Genomic DNA, 14418 nt, shown 5'->3' with positions numbered 1-14418 from the left:
TGTCACAGAACAAGATGAGGGATGAGGTGAGGCCGGGTTGGAAGTGATGTAAAGTTTTTTGTGGACATGTATTGTGAGAATTTTCAGACTAATAGCTGCTTGTATTTACTGCAGAATGGCTTCAGGATGGGCTGATTACTGTTGACATCATGATGGCAGCATGTGAGTGCTCGTACAGTGCAGGTCTGAACAGCAGCGCTGCTCTGAGTCCCGTCTGCACGGACAGAAGCAGCGACAGCTGAGCGTTGTTCTGTTCCTCATGTAAAACACTCGTCCTTGGTTGTTTTCTCTGCGTCTCCCTCTCTCTCTCTCTCTCTCTCTCTCTCTGTGGCATTATGAAAAATCGTGGAGGAGGGTGGGAAAAAACCACAAGGATACAGTTATATAACAGCAATTTTTTATGCATTTGCAAAACCCGAGAAAACACGAGCGTCCATTGTTATTACTGCTACAGAAATTCAATGTTCACAGCAAGGCGGCTGCTCTGTTTTCTGAAGGAGCACTTAACCACAGTGTGAACACGTTTCACTTTGTTCTCCTGGAGGCACGCTTACACTTTACATTTAAATGTTATTCTCACCACTCATCAACGCAATTATTATTTTATTTCTACTCTAATCTATTCTCAGGAGAAAGGAAAATGCTGCATGCTAATGTTCAGGCTTCTGCAGTCCTGCACACCAGTATTACAGGAGGGGGAGATATTATGTAAAAAGGAAAAAAACAAAAACAGCCCAAAGTTTGAAAGATGAGAAAATTGTTGAAAACAGGAGTTCAGCATCAGAAGATGTGAGTGTGAATGAGGAAAGAGCATAAACTGCTGGGAGGCTTTTCAAAAGGAGGGACTGCTGTCTGCTGTCCGGCTCCAATTTTACTCTCACAGGCAACGTTTGACACATTATCAGCATAATGGTCACAGACTGACAACACCATAAGCACACAGGGGACAGCAAGAACAGGTCGACTCTGAAATATTAAATTGATCTATGTGGTGTTATATATCGATGTTGACTAATGTAGTGTAAATACATTCCACCTTCTTCCAAAGAGACAACCTTGTTTTGATTCCTTTAGAAAAAGAGCACGATCAATGAGATTGACACCAGTGATCGCTGAAGCTTAAAAAGACTGATGTAGACACATACACTTAGTGATCCACACACAGGAGATCTGTACAGCTATTCATTTGATTTTACCCATTTCACCAAGACAAAGAGCCCAAACACACATTGCAGCAGCTTGAGTAAGACAGCTGCAGGCTCCACATGTGATGCCATCAGTTTATACTCAGAAGCAGCGTATGAGTATTATTGATATGAATCTATTAGAAATTGAAGGTACATACATTACCTCAGAGGAGGCGATATGTAAGCAAACTAAAAGTGACTGCAAGGCCGACAGCACAATCATAAGTCATACTTTGTGTGGAGTGGATTCATTCGTTGGTTGGATGATTGATGGCCGCCAGCGGCACTGACCTCACAGGTACATTAAAAGCAGCTTTTGCCACAAACATGACCAACACTTTGACATGTCAGAGCTCACAGACACTCTTATCCCCTCTGTGCAGCATGGTGGTGGTAGTATCATGGTTGTGTCTGTTTAGCTGCATCTGGGCCATGATATATTCTGAATAAAGACATCTGTCTGTGAGCTAAGGAGCAGCAAGACAACGAGCCCAAACACACAACAGAACGGTTCAAGAAGAACAGAGTTCATGTTCTGAAGTCAAAGTCCTGACCTTAATCCACCTGAAATGTTGTGGAAGGAGCTGAAACAAGCAGTTGATGTGAGGAAACCCAGCAACATGTCAGAACTGAAGCTGCTCTGTACTGAGGAATGGACTCAGACTCCTCCAAGCTGCTGTGGACGACTGATCAGCAGCTACTGGAAACCTTTAGCTGCTGTTATTGCTGCACAAGGAGCTCACAGCAGACACTAAAATTTGATGGAGGAATGTAGAATTTTCTAAAAGGATTCACACACTTCTGTCCTCAGAATCATTTAATTAACCTACAACCCAAACTAAATGAGCACATATCTAATAAGGCGTTCAGTTCTTCCTGCCTCCAGAAAGAAATAAAAGCAGGTGGTTGGAATCATCCCCGCTGCGGGATTGAATGTGTGCATGAGCACAGGATGAGCTCCTCTCAGCCTCAATGTGTGTTCTTCAGAGAGAGCTCCAGTATTGGCTGCCTTCAGCGCACCCCCTCTTCCATCAGCCGTCCAATCAGAGGCAGACGCAGCCAGGCAGAGCTGCCAGTGTGAGGGTGCACTCAGATACAGAGCAGAGTCCTCTGCGTTAGCCCGTCACACTGTCTCAGGTAGGTCCCTTGACACACACACACACACACACATGTGAAAGTTGGCAAAGATTTTCCTCAGTCAGAGAATGGATCCGCTCTGCGTGATCTGCTACAGCAGCTAAAATGGAAATTACGTCATGTGTTGGGCATTGATGCGAACGCTGCAAGCTTCAGAGTTATTAGGTTGATAATATGCTGTGTATCGACTGGCTGCAGTGGTCTGTGTGTGTGTGAGCAGTGAGGGTAAACTGTCCTTGTATGAAGAGGATCATGTTTTTGGTGTTTGGCAGTGTGTTTCTGAGCAGTGATGATTTTGATTTAATCCAGTGTGACGATTAAAAACATACTTTTAAAGAGGCGGCTCGTCATGTCTGATCTCATACCTGTACAGTGATTATGCTCGGATCTGGAGTCAGCTGCTGATGTTTGCTTTTCTTTGGGATCTTGTGCTAAATAGCGCAACATCGGTATAAACAAATGTGCAGGGTTATGTCAGGCCAAGGTTCTCCTACAGGACTGGGAAATAATACTGCATAAAGCATAAAGTGGGAGCCGACAGAGCGACGGTCAGAGGGAGAACAGTTCAGATCTCTTTGTGAAGCAGATGGGAGCAGGTGAGACACAGCGATGCTCACCGCACTCACCTGTTCATGTCCTGTGGACTGAGTGTGTGTTTGATGAGTGGAGAGGACGTGGGATGCTGCCACAGCTACAGCTACAGCATGTGAATTTATTTATATGTCTGCTTAATTATGAAGCAAAAACATCAGCAGAGAAATAGACAAAAAGAGAAATGATCCATTATTTCAGTGTGTGAATCTCTGCTCTTAGTGTCTGCTGTGAGCTCCTTGTGCAGCAATAACAGCAGCTAAAGGTTTCCAGTAGCTGCTGATCAGTCGTCCACAGCAGCTTGGAGCAGTCTGAGTCCATTCCTCAGTACAGAGCAGCTTCAGTTCTGACATGTTGCTGGGTTTCCTCACATCAACTGCTTGTTTCAGCTCCTTCCACAACATTTCAGGTGGATTAAGGTCAGGACTTTGACTTCAGAACATGAACTTTGTTCTTCTTGAACTGTTCTGTTGTAGAACCACTTGTGTGTTTGGGCTCGTTGTCTTGCTGCTCCTTAGCTCACAGACAGATGTCTTTATTCAGAATATATCATGGCCCAGATGCAGCTAAACAGACACAACCATGATACTACCACCACCATGCTGCACAGAGGGGATAAGAGTGTCTGTGAGCTCTGACATGTCAAAGTGTTGGTCATATTTGTGGCAAAAGCTGCTTTTAATGTACCTGTGAGGTCAGTGCTGCTGGCGGCCATCAATCATCCAACCAACGAATGAATCCACTCCACACAAAGTATGACTTATGATTGTGCTGTCGGCCTTGCAGTCACTTTTAGTTTGCTTACATATCGCCTCCTCTGAGGTAATGTATGTACCTTCAATTTCTAATAGATTCATATCAATAATACTCATACGCTGCTTCTGAGTATAAACTGATGGCATCACATGTGGAGCCTGCAGCTGTCTTACACAAGCTGCTGCAATGATTGCATGTGGATGCTTGTTGTAAAGAGCTGGAGCTTTTCAAGGCTTTTACAACACAAAGTGAAAAATCTTAAGCGTCAGTGCAGTGTGTCGCTGCGCACACACACACACATCAAATCATTCTCCATCACATCTGACAGAACCTTCATCCATTACAGCTCCCATGCTGAGGCTGAAGCACAGAGTCAGATCAGCAGCTGCATCCCTGAGTGCTCGCTGTGTGGACACGAGCATTCACACATGTGGGTGAGTGGGTCTGTGTGTGTGTTTGTGTGTGGGTGGGTGGCTATTAAGGTCATTCTAATGAATTTTCTCTTTTTTAAATCCTGCTGCTCTGATGACAAAGAAAGCCCCGGCAGCCTTCAGCTTTTTGTTCGAAGCTGACAGGTGGAAAATAATAGTGAAGTAAAGTCTCTCAAATATCAATGAAACACATTCTGAGTGTTCTTTCACTCTCCTGCATTAAAGCTTTGCACCGTGTATGTAGTGTAAACACATGTGCATTATACACAAATGAGTATCATACATTTCTCTTTATTTTTTCTCCTTTATTTAATCTAATGAGACGTTAATGACACTTGATTTCATTTCTGCGCTTGGATTTAAAAAGTAAAAACAGGGTAGGTTTAGGTAAAGACTCATGCACGCATAACAATAAACACCTTCATTTTCATCTACCACCGTGACGAGTCCCACCCACAACAACACATGTGACACGTGGGCGGCAGATACACAAGTGATTGTTTTTAAGGGCCGAAAATATCAACCTGTGGTTACGTTTTCCTGCTGACGACAGGGTGGCACAGTGTCCTGGATGTGTCTGACTAACATTACATCTGTTTTAGATTTTATTTCATGTCGCATTTTTTTTGCTACGGAGAGTCGAATGTCTTTAACTTGATGACATTTTTGCGGTGAAGTGTACATTATGATTTGGAAAGTCACACAGTCACAAACTGAACGGCTCTGCGTGTGTCTGTCGTTAGAAAATGGCCTCAGGCAGACTCATCTCCGCTCTCAGCGTCATCTTAATGACAGTTCTGCCAATACTGCTGTTGGTGTGTGTGTGTCCTGTGTGTGTGTGACTTTAACACAGATTGCCATCAAAGTTCAGATTCGCTCAGTTACAGCTCGGTCGAGGCGTCATCAGGAGCAGTGTTGCTGCAGTTTGTGTTTTCTAGGCATGATTTCTCTGTGGATGATCTATCACCTGCTGACGGTAGGTACGGCTTCCTTTTGTGCTACGTCAACAGGTTTTTGAGAACATCTGCTGTTTTAGTGCAGAGCTGTTGGACCCAAATTACAGATTACAGGTTACAGATTGGACTGTGTGCATTCGTGCATTGATGTTTAGCGATGTTAGCATTGTGTTATCACGGTAACAAATTCCACTCAAACAGCACATGTAAAAAATGCAACAACACATCCATACAAGTCACATTCAGCCGACAACCACCCGTCCGAAGGTGCAGTTCGCCTGACATCACCAGGCCAGGTGCTGATACACTCGCTACAGTGCACAGAAGGTGGAGGTATGGATGGATGGAAGCTTTACCTTTCAATCTGCACACAAAACAAGAGGAAAACAACAACTCATGAAACAGCAAAGGCCAACAGTGGAGCTTTGTGTTTGTTCTTCTTCTTACACAGCCTCAACAATATCACATTTTCTGTTGTAGATGAAGCAGATGACATGTGTGAGACGTGATGTTTCAGGAGATATGTGTGAAAAGTCAGAGCTTAACAATGTGGCGTTTAATATGAACAAAGGCCTGGATGTGTTCAGATTGGAATCACGCTTATGATGGAAACATTGCAGTTAAAATCTATGACGCTGAAGTCGGAGCTGTCCTCTGTTCTCTGCAGAGGACACTCGCTGTGATGCTTTCAAAGCATTTTTTTACTAAAAAAAATCACACAAAAGATGATGATAAAAAAGCTGCTGAAGCGGAAGCTTTTTATGTACATTAGTTTTACATTCACAGCAGTCAGTGGCTGCAGGCGCTCAGAGGAAATGTGCTGCAGTAAGTTGGGTTCGGCATGTATTATTGATTATGTGGGGAATTGGGAAAGTTGGGAAAGTTATGATGTCAACAGTGTCAGAGAATAAAACAGTACTTGGTTTGGTTTGGACATTCACTGATTGGCCAAGAGGAAATAACAGCATGAATTTTAAAAAGCAAACAAGTAACACTGGATAATGACTGCAGGGATCACCAGGCCTCAGCAGTGAGAAGCTTTTTGATGTTCATCTGTTTCAGATGGGTCCAGATCTGCTGAAACTATTTTAAAAAGGTGTTATTAAACCTGGAAGGACAGTCAGGAAGCATGGCAGGACTCATCGTGGTCACACAGCACAGGCTCCAGACCTGGACCCCTCTGAGACCCTGGATCTACACCGGCTGTGTAACAGGCGCGTACATAAGTGTCGCTTTTTTGTGCACCGTTTTTGTGCATCTCCAGTGCGACACCAGTTCATACCAAAGGTGATTCGGAGTATTCGGTGTATCCGTGCGCATGTTACAAGCTCCCGCAAGATTCACAGCATCACTTAGTAACCTGCCTGTTGACCTGAGGGTTAATGTCCTCTCCACATGGATTAGGCTGGGCTACAGAGCACGTCCGTTTCCTCCATCAACACACGTACACACATGGCAGCCTCTCACCTTCCACTCTGAGACCAGCTGCTGCTTCTCTCCCTGCCTTTTCCTCTTTGATGTTGTCCTCATGAAAGCATGTTATATCATGTAAAATGCTTCTCTACATCCAAACTGACCCTCTCCTCGTACATGGCTGTGATTGTGTTTCTCTGCCGTTGTGACATTAAATGAGGTGTTCTGGTGCCTGACTTCCTGTCTGCTCGATCTGGTTGGTGCAGATTGAGGCGTCTTAGGCACAGGACACACCTCTAAAATAGAAACGCCATATATCTCTCTAGCTACACTTCTGAAACACGCTGCTACGTGGTGTAAATACTCTCATTGATGAAAATGGGATTTCACAGCAGCTTGCGTTACATGTCTGATACGCAGCGGGTGTAAATCAAGGAGAGTTTATGAGACAGACTGTCTCTCCATCATCAATACAAGGTCTTAATGCAGGTTTGTAAAAGGCCTCTGAAAATACGGAGCTCTTTTTATGCCCTGCTGCTGAGGACAGGCTGTCAAAACCCTCCTCATTGAAATGTAAATCTATGCAGAAGTTTGAGTGGTTTAGTTAAGTAGCTCCGACACACATCTCCAATCGTGTTTCCTTGATTGGACTCAAGGAGATTGACAAATATATTCATAAATGCAGACGTCCATTCCAGCAGGTGAAAGCATGATTTGTCTGATTTGAACAATGTAATGAGCTGCTTTTAAAATTCAGAACTTCTTCCAATCACATTTAACAGTTTGGTGATGAGGTGGTGAGGAGGAGGAGGAGGAGGAGGCGACAGCTGAGCATCACACGTGCAAGTGTCAGGCCTGTTGATGGTCACCATGGCGCTCAGTCTGTCACATGCACGTGTCCATGTAGGAGTTTGTGTTTGTTAGTGAAACATTTATCAGCAAAATGCTGAGTGTGACAGAATGCTGGGTGATCACTGGGATCAATCAGCTATCATAAAGAGGACATCTTACTTGTACCCTGTGTTGTCAAGGGCAACCAATAATCGGTCCAAAGACGTCGGGGAAATGAGTAGAGAATATAACACACGAATCAGCCCATGCAGAGAGCATTAAGCACCTTTTCATTCTCAGAGATAGTTCACTTGATTCGTGGCTTAAATGCTTCTGCTCGGTCACATTTTACAGGAACAGGCTTGATGTAAGGAATGTGCCTACTGCGACTGAAAGAGGAAGGCGAAAGGATTAGAGACTTGGTGGAGAGTGGCGAGGCGCTGGCGGCGTTTGATGTTTGGAGTCAGCAGGCGTGGGTATCCTGTTAAAAGCTCTGAGCTTTGGAATGAAAAGAGCCCCCAGGCCCCCGAGAGCTGCAGGCCCAACGCTTGGCAGCAGAAGCACATGACCTCAGCGACAGGGTGACGCAGATTCAGACTTTCTATAGAGCTGGGAAGCAGCACACAGACACACACACACACACACACACACACAATATATATATATCAATACAAAACCGCATAACACACATGGTTTCTGCTAATGGATCATAGGGTCGTATTGCCCGATATACAAAATGATGTTATGTTTACATACCATGTGATTTATGGGCTGAAGCCATCTGAACATGGGACAGGGGACGGGTCCATTATGGTGCATGTTCATTCAGGTTCGAGTCCCCTGACATCATGAGCTTTTGTTAACGTTTCTGTTTTTTGTAATCATGGCTGGATTTGGCATGAAAATGACTGGTTAAGATACACAACAATCAAGACAATGAAACCCATGTAATAAAAGCTGCAGTTCCTTGGGTGGCCAGTTGGTGGCAGGGGTCAAAATTGAGGCAATCCCTATAGATCTCCATGTTGAAATCTACTATGAAGACTCCCAGAAACAATGTAAACTTAAAGAAAGATGTCTATAGACGTGTTTCTGATTTTTTGTGGGTCAGTTTTCAACACCACGCTGACACTCAACAAACTTTTTGCCACCCAGTGAGTGACAACAACATCTGTATCTGTATATTACTCAACATTACATAAAGAAGCTGCAGCTTTATCTTCCAAAAAAGGCAAAATCTGAAACTCAGGGAATTGCTGGAGTCACTGATAGGCTAGTATAGTAATGTGGATGTCAGTGTATGTGTGTGTGTGTGTGTGTGGATACAAGAATTGTGGAGCTCAGCTAATTATCCCGCAAGGACACACATTGGCGGTGTGTGGGAGGCAGGCCCAGGGCCTGCAGTGTACCGTAGGAGAGCCACACAACGCCTTCTAATTCAGCTGCTTTGATGCTCTTCCTCTTCTTTCTGCACATAACCCACTTAGGGAAACATTCTGTCAGCACAGCAACAGCAAGCACACGTAACAAAGAGCCCTCCCTCCCCTTCACACACACACACACTCCAGACGTCCTCTGTCTCCACAGATACATAATTGAAAGTGTTTCTCCGGCTGGCAGCGATCCTTTAAGTGTCATCCATGGACACGTTCAGCAGGCTCATTGCACTTCTGAAGCATTTGCCAAAGAAACTTTGGTGTGACCGTCACAGAGTTCTAAGGGGGGACTGTGGTCTTGTCTGTGGTGTTGGTGACGATGATGACCACTGTAGTCTGATTTCACCAGCTTCTATATTCACTTCACAATAAATTATAGTGTATTAATTACTGTAATGTGCTGTGTTAGCACAAATAAATGTCCAAAAAATCCTTGAAAATCTGCTGCTTTTTTTCCACCTCCCAGACAATAAAGGTCTTTATTTTCTCTCTCTCTCTCTTCTCTTCAGAAAGCTACCTTAGTGGATATAGAGGCAGATGGAAAAGAACTGAACGAAGGTTGCAGTACAAGTGAGAATCACAACTCCCTCTCCATCACCATGGAAACGACTGAACAATCAAAGCTGGACTGTGAAGTGGAGGTCACTGTGGCTGATTCACCTGAGCAGGGGAAGGATTTCAGAGCCGAGGAAGACAAAGTCTGTTTAGATTCATCTGACTCCCCGAGGGATGAGGTAACGCCAGGCACTTTATTAACTGACGAGCCATCCGACACAATCGAGGTAGACAAGATCGACTGCAGCGGTGTTTGCTCTGAAACGCCCTGTCAGGATCAAAAGGAAGCTCTGATATTAGAACCGAAGCATGAGGAGCTCAACAGGAACGAGTCAGTCACCTCTTCTGTGTCTGACACACTCTCTAGTGCTGACAGCGTTTATGAGAACGAGGCACACCGCAAGAGGCAGGACACACCAGAGCAAGATCCTGAAGTCCCTGAACCAAAGCAGTGTCCTGAGCCAGAGCAATACCCTGAGCCTGAACAACTCCCAGAACCAGAGCAGTACCCTGAGCCTGAACAAGTCCCAGAACTAGAGCAGTACCCTGAGCCCGAACAAGTCCCAGAACCAGAGCAGTACCCTGAGCCAGTGGAATACCCTGAGCCAGATGAAGACTTTGAGACAGCACAATACCCTGAACCAGAGCAAGACCTTGCAACACAACAAGACCCTGACTATGAGCTGTACCCTGAGCCAGAGCTGTACCCTGACCAGGACATGTACCCTGAGTCCTTACAAGATCCTGACATAGAGCCGGAGTCTGGTGACCATTTTCATGAAGATGATGGCTATCAAAATCTGGCAATGTACACAGATGACGATCCAGACACCAATGAAGTCCTGTTCGAACCTCCCGTTACAGAGGAAACACTATTGGAGCACTGCATCAGAGAAGAAGTGATGTCGGACGTGTCCAATGAATCCTGCCATGACCCTGACCCAGATGAAATAGATGAATGCCTGAGAGTTGAGATTGCAGCAGCTTCATCAGATAGCGAAACGGATGAAAAATGGAGATCAATATTCTCCTCTTCTATAAATAAAGAAGATGATGATTCATATTTGGACAGTCTACAGCTGAGCGCCCAGGAGCTCTTTGTGCAGAAAATCGAGGTGACAGACTACGAGGAACAAGAGAACCACAACTTTGAAGAGGTACGTTTCGAGGTCCCACAAGCGCAAGAAATCCTGGAACAACCTGAAGATACTGGCCCCTTCCCCACACCTCCTCACGAGGTTAAATATCACCCGCTCGGTCTGCAAGGTTTGTCCAAAATATCTGAAGACGAGAGTGAAAACTGCAGAGACAACAATCACAACCACACCAACCACCAGCAGCAGCAATTCAGTACAGACAAGAAGTTACCAAAAGATTTCTGTGTGATACAGGAGACCAAGAGTGAGAATGTTAGCACAGAGCATGTTGACTTCCAGTTAGCTCGTAAACAGTGGCGAGAAATGGAGGAGCAAACCAAAAACAAGGTTGTCTTACCTTCATCCAAGCAGCCAAGTTTCCATGCAAGCCACAGCTTCATGTACACACCAGTCCGGAACATTGAACGAGCTCCTAGGAAAACACGAGATCTGGAGAGCTTGAATCTGGTCGGGGATTACTCTTATACCCAATTCAGCCCTTGCTCAGAAGATTCCGGCTTGGATGACTCCAGTTACAGGTCTCCTTATGATGACCCAGAAACACCAGTTGAAAGGGAGATTCGCATATCAATGGAGAGGGAGGAACTCTTCAAAAGAGAGAGGGGTCTCTCCAGAATGGGCAAATCAACTGACTGTGCTCCATCGCGAGGTATGCCCAGATCCATAAGCACTCCACTGACGCCATCGTTCATCATCACCTCCTCACCCACTAAAGAACCCCTGAAACATGACGTGTCCGCAAACAACGTTATCATTCTGGATTCTAACAGCGATTTAACCTCCAGCACGAGACAAGGCAAAGACAACATGCCAGCTCGGTCTGGCGAGTGGTGCTCAGAGGACAGCGGCTCCAACCTCATCATCCTTGAGACGTCCAATCTGATTATTCGCAGTGCCTCTGATTTCTCTCTCAACAAAGCCTGTGATCAGCCCCAGGAAAAGATGTTCCTGAACAACCCGTTTTTCAAGCTGCGTTCAAGAAGCACAATGTCACTGGTGGATGAAGAGATTAAGATGGTGAAGCAGAGGGAAGAAGAGCTGAGGAAAGAGAGGGCCAACCTGTATGGCAAAGACAGGTTCAGTACAGACAGGGGGCTGTCAAATCGCATGGACACGTTGACTTTTAATAATTCTGGTAAGTCAAAACCACAGCACACTGGTGCTTGAAGGTTTGTGAACTATATTTCTGCATCAATATGACCCAAAACTTCTACAGATTTTCACAGAAAAACAGGCACCAACCATGATACTACCACCACCATGCTTTACAGATGGGATAACATCATGCTGGGATCTTTATACAGAATTCTAGACATTTTTAAAGGGTTTACAAACCTTCAAGCACTGCTGCATACAAGAAATAAGAGTTTCTTATGATGCTGTACATATTTTTGTGCATACAAATTCAAGCCAGTGATGATCTTTGTTTTCATTTTAGTAGACGTACCAGTGAAGTGTAAGTCCTCTCCATCATCACCAATGAAAACAGCCTACAGGATGGACCGCTCCGTTTTATCCTGTGATCACAGAGTAAGTGACAGATCTGTTTGTATGAGTTGAATCCCCACTGTGCTAATTATAACAAGTAGAAAAGCAGAAAGGAACGCTGCTCAGTATATAGCAGCAATGTTACCACATAAAACTGATTTCAATATTCCGCCTTTAGTCTAATAACCTGAGAGAGGAAGTGGAAGTGCAGGAGGAGGAGGAGGAGGTGGAGGTGGAGGAGGTGGAGAAGTGCTTTGAAAGCAGGTAAACAATGACTTCTCTTTGACAGTTTCCGGACTCCTACAGTGGAGGAAGACGCAAGAGTGCCATGGCTCTGCGCTGGGAGGCAGGCGAATTTACAAAAACTGACTGAAAAGGTGTCGACAGTCACTGAGTATGCCATTCAGAGGCATCAGTGTTATTTTCATTCAACTTAGCTGCATTGTTGTAATCGTTTGTTTCATGTTGTGACATAATCTAAACTCTGCTTCTGTGATGCAAAGTGTGAGACTGTGGATACGCGAAGAAAGACGGGTGAACATCATCTTTAAAAATCTGCATTTCCTTATTGTTCAAATCTCATAGCTGGATGGCTGCTGGTTTCAGCCCTTAATAGGCTTCAACTTCTACTGATGTTGAAGAAGTAAAGTATTATTTATCATTAAAAAAAACAAACAGTGCCAACATGAGTCGAACAGCCATGGAATAAATGGAATAATTCTCTCTGATCCAAACACTCTACAGAAACCAAGGGTTTGTGTGTAATGCAATAATTTTCAGTAACAGCATGCCTCCTTGTGGAATGTCCTTTGCCTAGAAGAACTATTTAAAATGTTATAAACTTCAAAAACTGCTGGTTAAAGAATGAATATCTGAACACACACGTCATACCTGCATTAAGAGAGTTATTGGTCTTCAGCCAGATGAAAGGCCCAATGAGGCTGGAGTTGCCACAAAGATGGCGTCACTATTCTTACAGTTAAACACACCAATCAGCCATAACATTCACTGATCTGGTCCTGTCATCGTGGCCTGTGGGGAGTGTCCCTGCAGCTCTGATCCTGGTACACAGTGGTCAGTACCTACCACAAATGATCCATGGAAGGAGAAGGGGTGAATTAGCCAAGGATCGTAGATGCAAGTGGGAAGTGAAGGCCAGAGGTGGTCTGATCCATCAGGTGAACAGCTTCTGGTCCTGCTGGTGTCTGAACACACAGAGCAGCTGCAGAGCAGTCGGGGTGTCCAAGCTGGCCCCTGTCCACTGCTGAAAGCTCCTACAGAGGACACATAAGACCTGGAGCATGAAGTGATGGAAGAAGGTCCGGTCTGATTCTTTGACATCACACAGATAGCTGAGTGGGTCTCTTACCTGACGAACACATGGGACCAGAGTGGGAAGAAGGTGGAGACATTGTGATGTGCTTTGGGGAAGTTCTGCTGGGAAACCTGCCATTCATTTGGATGTTACCTAGCTTAGCATTGTTGCAGACTATACCCTCCTTTCATGGAATCAGTGTTCCCTGATAGCGCTTTTCGGCAGAATGTACAATGAACTGGTTAAGGAGTGGTTTGAGGAACACAACAACCAGTTCAGGGCACTAAATTTTCCTCATAATTTCCCAGATCAATCCAGTTCTGCATCTGTGGGATGTTCTGGACAAACCAATCTATGGTGGGTCCACCTCACAGCTTACAGGACTTTAAATGATCTAGACACCACAGCTCACTTTCAGAGGTCTGTGGGGTCCAAAGGGTCTCCACGGGTCATAATGTTATGGCTGATTTGTGTAGAAAAAAAACAGAATTTTAACAACCTGCACAAAATATATGTAAACACAGAAATCACCACCGTAAGCCTTAAAGCACAGAGCTGCATCTCTGTCCGCACAAACCGAGGCACAAACTCCAGCTGGAGTCTGCTGGCTTTAGCTTTATTGTCCAGAGAGGTGGGTGGACAGGAGAAGTTCTTAATTTCAGTTTTTTTTATCTAATAATTATAAAATGTGCTTTAAACCTGCATTTATGAGGCACAATGAAATGATCACAGAGACCAAGAACTCTTATCAATGAGTATGACGTGATGAAGAAAGACGAAAGGAGAAAAGCTGCAGAACGTGTTTGCTGGATTTTGCTGAGATGCCTGAATGTCGCTGACAGACGTACTGTAGAGTCCTGTCGTTGCTAAACCTTTCTTGACCTTGTACATGTAAAAATCAGATTTGAAGACATATTTTGATGTTACTGTATGTAAAGACAATGCGACATTGCTCAGTGTATATTACCTGTATTTTCATACTACGCTCTTTTGCTGCTACTGGTGTTTCAGGGTGAGCTGGATGGGCACAAATATCCCCATAAATGTCACTTAAAAATATAAATATCACTCAGACAATCATCAACATTTGTGTGAGGACAGATATTTGGCACTTTTTTTTTAGAAGTGGTTCTTCAGGGCACATTTTTTAAAGTCTCTGTATCAT

General features: G+C 44.5%; 1 protein-coding gene across 1 annotated transcript; it reads left to right on the top strand.

Moving 5' to 3' along the window:
* Nucleotides 1-2285: 2285 nt before the first annotated feature.
* On the top strand, nt 2286-11617 carry LOC114453551 (cardiomyopathy-associated protein 5-like). The gene is made up of 2 exons (XM_028433504.1): nt 2286-2324; nt 9248-11617. The coding sequence occupies exon 2, from the start codon at nt 9338-9340 to the stop codon at nt 11615-11617; it is 2280 nt and encodes a 759-aa protein (XP_028289305.1). The 5' UTR covers nt 2286-2324; nt 9248-9337.
* Nucleotides 11618-14418: the final 2801 nt, after the last annotated feature.

The sequence above is a fragment of the Parambassis ranga genome, chromosome 20 (genome assembly GCF_900634625.1).
Source record: "Parambassis ranga chromosome 20, fParRan2.1, whole genome shotgun sequence".
NCBI lineage: Eukaryota > Metazoa > Chordata > Actinopteri > Ambassidae > Parambassis > Parambassis ranga.
Note: the sequence above shows the minus strand (reverse complement) of the source record. Positions and strands in the feature narration are given on the sequence as shown.